We start from the raw sequence: 5,063 nt of genomic DNA on the forward strand, positions 1-5,063 counted from the left end.
TGTGACAAAATTGATCAGCACATGGCTTACGTTATCGCTGACGTCACTGCTGTAGGTACCGTTAACTTTAAAAAGAGGTTTTCGCAGGGAAGACATGGAAGCAAGGAACCAAAGCAACGGGAAGCGGAGCACATGCGAAGATTCTCGAGGATGATGTCTTGGCAGTGCGCGTGAGATCGACCAAATAATAGACAGCTAGAGGAAGTCGTGCAAGCCTTGTACAGATTGCACCTAGGTGGACGACGTGAACGAACTCATGATGGAAGCAACCAAACACAGCGCATGAGGATTGAAGAGTTCGTGGCATGGACGGACTGACGTAGGTGGCCGGAGAGAGGAGGAGCTAGGTGCGCGGCTCCGTCGATGGTCTGGGTCCTCCCATTTGCGGGCACAGCGAATGGATTGATGGGCGAGACCGGCCGCGAGACGGTAGCTAGCGAGCGAGCTGCAGCATCACATGCGCCAAAGGCGGCACCACATGGCCTGTCGATCTGCGAGAGTGAGTGTGCTCCTGCTAGCTCTTCACGTTTCCCGCGCTTTAATCAAAGCCACATGCACCACGACGAGCGTAGCCCACACGCCCTGCCTTCCTAATGATCCCCTATTCGTACAACATCACTATCGTTATAGAGCAACATCACTATCGTGATAGAGCAAGGAATCATATATGCATGCATGCACGCACCCACTCCAAAGCTAAGGGCATCTCGATCTACCCGGTTCTATCACGTTCGAATCAGTCCGCGAGGATACAAAAGGACCCATGCGCATGCTTTAGCATCACGATCCAAACAAACCGACCTATCTGATGCGATCCGTCCGTTCACTATATTTAAGAAGTGAATGCATATGCGCGGACAACATGCAAGTCCTCCCACATGGGCCGAGGGCCCAAATGGCAGCAACACAACGTCCTTCTTCCTCTAGGCAACAATGGAGGTAGGGTGACTCCACGTGAAGGAGAGGCCATAGGCAACCATCCATGTCCTGTCACCACCGTCGTTGCCCGAGTTCGCCGCCATTGAATCGGTCTGCGCGGACATGAGGACCAGGCGTGCATGCTTCAGCATCACAATCCAAAAGGACTCATCTATCCGGCATGATCCATCCATCCAGGAAATTTGGGGAGTGGATGCGTCTGCGCGGACATAACTCACGTTCTCCCATTTCCTCCCGTGTGGGCTAACGGCCCGAATGGTAGCGTTGCGTGAGCACGTTCTCCCATTTCCTCCCACGTGGGCTAAGGGCCCGAATGGCTGAGTCTGTGCGGACATCAACGACCTTCTTCCTCTAGTTAGCAATGGAGGTAGGCTGACTATATGTGGGGTGGGGAGGCCAGAGGCAACCAACACTGTCCCTATCACCACCGCTGTCGCTCGAGTCCGTCGCCGTCGACCTCTTCAGTTTTGAGTTCGGTGTCACCATCCACTTGGGCATGGACTAAGACAGAGGTTGCGCCTCCCCAGGACGTTTGCGTCGGTGATCGATGGGCAAGAGCCCCACTTGCTCGTACCGTGGGTCCCGGATGACTTGACCGGCCTTTGGTCCGTGGAGATGTTGTTCGGCGGCGTCGACCAGATGTACCTCCACAACGGCTGAAGATAGTTCGTCCGTTCACACGTCATTGAAGTCGGGCACTTCGTCGTCTTCAAGTTCAACGGCCACGACATCACCATCAAGATCTACGATGAGACCATTTGCCGCCAACATTACCACTCCGGCGAGGGTGACTAGACAAGGGCAAGATGAAGACGATAGGCTCTCGTGCTATGTTTTTAATAGTTTCTAGTGCATTATATCAATTTGCTTCTTGCAAATTATATCCAAACTTCTTATGCAATTCATGGATGTAGCCAAAATATTTAAATATTTTAATTTTTTTGGGGTCAGAGCATGGAGCGAATGGGTCGTGGCGTAGGGGCTGGTCTCACAAGCCGGACCGCGACCCAACTTCTACACGGCGCAACCTAAATGGACCGAGACCATTCAGATCACCATTTTAGGTCGCTCCGCTGGGATGCCCTAAACACACCACATGCAGGCACCTAACTTGCATTGGTTCAATCACAAAGGCGCGCAAGGACTGTACACGGACCAGTTAATCACACAAAACGACTATACATACACCAAAGCAGTGGTACCAGCACTCAATTACATGTACTGACGATACGTACCTACTGGCAGTGATCAACAAGCAAAGCCTCGATCTCGGCTAATTAGGGGCGGCACGTAATTAATCTACACGTACCGACCAAGCACACATACACACACAAAGCATCAACACTCACATTCCGTATACTACTGCTGGAGCTGTGGGCCGAGGCTATCTCGTATTTTCTCTCTTTGAGATCATTTTTCTCTGTTTTTTTCGGAGGCCCATTGCCCGTCAGAGCGATCGACCGATGATCAAGCTGCGTCGGAGGAGGAGGAGGAGCTGGTGGAGCAGACGCGGTGGCGCGGGCAGGAGACGAGGTGGTCGTTGGTGAGGCCGACGGCCTGCATGAAGGAGTGGAGCACCGTCGGGCCGACGAACCGGAAGCCGCGGCGGACCATATCTTTGCTGATGGACTCCGACTTGGACGTCTTCACCGGGATCTTCCGGCTGTATTTGTACCCCGGCGACAGGGGCTTGTGGTTCACGAACCCCCACACGTACTTGCCGAACGAACCGAAGTCTCGCCGAACCTGCTCATGTCCAAGGATCCATTGCAAATATTGTTAGCCTATTTTCTATGTTCTTCTAAATCCAAGCATTATATATTGTAGAATAGCAAGTTATACGTAATGTAGTAGGTACCGCATTGTAGTACAAGTTAAATACTGTGGGCTGGTCGTTCTACTTGACTTACAAAATGAAAGTGGCGTCATCTACCAGATTCTACCTACCTACGTACAGAGAATGCACTAGTTGATCGGTAGTTAGGCTAGCATAATTGGGGCCGGTACGTCGTGTGCAACACCCTTCTCCAACCACGGAGGAGAGAATATTTTGTGCACGTCTAAATTACCCGTGTCACCCCTGCGAAGCAGAGCTTCAGCAAATTTCTTGCTTGACATGACAAGTATTATGAGCATCTTTTCCAGCGATCAAATCAAATGTTGGTTGTGTCGAGTTTTATGACAACGCACTTGCTTTGCATCTGCAAAGCAGCGTCATTAAAGGGCGCTCGCTGTTGAAAGAAGAGCTGTCCACCACGAGGGGTGTAAGCTGTCAGGGATTCCGTTAGGCTTCGCTCTCACTCAACTGATCCTCGTTTCCTGGCCCTTGTGTTCATCTTTCGGTCAGTTTTTGATTGCGAGGTTGCTGTACTAGTGTCTCCCATCTCTACTTAAGTACTTATCAATCGAAATCATTCAAAACATGAAAGGAAATATATATATAAGCTATATGCGAAATGGGTATCATGAAGTACTGAAGTCTCTGTAAATTCTGACAGTGCTAAAAATGACAAGCTGATGAGAAGCTCTGGGTTGAGCGGAGCTGACGATACCTCGAGAATCCGCCAGGCGTTGTTGACGGCTCCTCTGATGGTGCCCAGATCGAGCCCGAACCCTGCGCTAACCGACGCCATCTGCTTCTCCGTGTATTTGGCGACCGCCTCCACGTCGAAGCCGGAGAATGCCTCCCTATTATTGACCAGGCAGTGTACAAAATCAGCACAGATTCATGTTGCGACGGATGCACGCAAGCTAACGAAGCATGGGTAAAACAGTGTTGCTGTGTTCCGAACCTGTAGATGTGTCTCCTCCTGAGGATGGACGCCCAGTCTGCCCCGACTTGCACGCCGGACAGCGTCAGCATCTCGAACAGCAGCCTGTCGTCGTCGTCAAAGAAAGAAAATGTCAGAACCATCGTTACCCAGTTCGATCGACTGGTTGTGAACTTGTGGTGGTTAAGCAGAATCATGTGGCAACTCACTCGTCGTCGTGCACCGGCAGCCCCCACTCCTCGTCGTGGTACGCCACGTACACGGGGTCCGAGTAGGCCGTGATGAAGCTGCACCGCTTCTCCTCCAGCGTGGCGACGACGGGCGCCGCCCCGGGTGCGGCGGCGGTTGCGGTGGCCGTGGCCGTGGCGCCGACCCGGCCCTCCACCCGAGAGAAGGATGCGGTGCGCCCGTAGTGCGCGATGCGCGACTTGCGCTGCGCCTGCGCCTGCGTCACGTGCTCCCGCTGCGCCGCCGCGATGCTCCCGGCGGGGCCGGCCACCTCGAACGCCTCCAGCGCCGCGAACGTCACCACCGGCAGCACGGCGCCGGCCTTCTTGGGCGCTTTCCTGCTCTTCTCCGCGCCCACGGACGGCACAGCTCTGGCGCCCGCCGCCTTTGCCGGCGTCGGCGGCAGTAGGTACGGCGCAGCCGCTGCCGCGCGGGCGAAGTCGCCGGCGCCGGTGTTCTTCGGCGCTGCAGCGGCAGGAGCAGCGGCAGCATTGTCATACGAAGCCGGCATGGAGAGCGACTTCTGCAGCGACTTCTTGAGCGGCCGGGCGACCTCCGTTGCAGCGACGCGGTTGCCGGCCGGCTGCAGGACCGGGCGGCCGGCGATCTGGGCCACGCCGGCGGACTTGACGTTGGAGTTGCACATTCTGTCTTCGGGAGTTGGTTTCAGTTCTAGTGGTGGTTAATGGCGATGAGTTGAGCTGTGAGCTGTGAGGGCTGCGGTGGATTGTGTGCTGCGGGAAGCAAGGTGGTATATATAAGCGGCGGGGGAGCTAGGCCGGAAAAGGAAGAGGAAGGTGGTAGGGACAGAGAGGAGATGAGGAGCTGGCACAGCGTCACAGGTGCGGAGAAACCGGTGTACGGTAATGATATGGTTCATGCATGAATTGAGGTTTTGGATTCCCTCAAAAAAGAATAAGAATTGAGGTTTTGGAGCCAAAGCTCCTGCAAAGGGCGGTTAGCTTGCATTTTTCTGTTGGGCCGAAGGTGGGCGGTGGTAAAAGCATCTCCAGCCACCTTTCCCAAAGCGTTCTCCAAACCGCGTCGGATGACGTGCTTTGTTCGTGCCGTCTTTGGGAGCAACGTCCTCCAAACGCCGCCCCCAATCAGGAATTCAAATTGTTG

The 5,063-nt window shown here is 54.2% G+C and overlaps 1 protein-coding gene across 1 annotated transcript; it reads right to left on the reverse strand.

Moving 5' to 3' along the window:
* Positions 1-2,098: 2,098 nt before the first annotated feature.
* On the reverse strand, positions 2,099-4,677 carry LOC127344117 (uncharacterized). Its single transcript, XM_051370335.2, has 4 exons — positions 3,920-4,677; positions 3,732-3,815; positions 3,492-3,627; positions 2,099-2,685 (listed from the first exon to the last, which is right to left on the reverse strand). Exons 1-4 carry the CDS (start codon positions 4,582-4,584, stop codon positions 2,407-2,409), a joined length of 1,164 nt encoding a protein of 387 aa, XP_051226295.1. The 5' UTR covers positions 4,585-4,677; the 3' UTR covers positions 2,099-2,406.
* Positions 4,678-5,063: the final 386 nt, after the last annotated feature.

Source organism: Lolium perenne, chromosome 3, assembly GCF_019359855.2.
Source record: "Lolium perenne isolate Kyuss_39 chromosome 3, Kyuss_2.0, whole genome shotgun sequence".
Taxonomy (NCBI): Eukaryota; Viridiplantae; Streptophyta; class Magnoliopsida; order Poales; family Poaceae; genus Lolium; species Lolium perenne.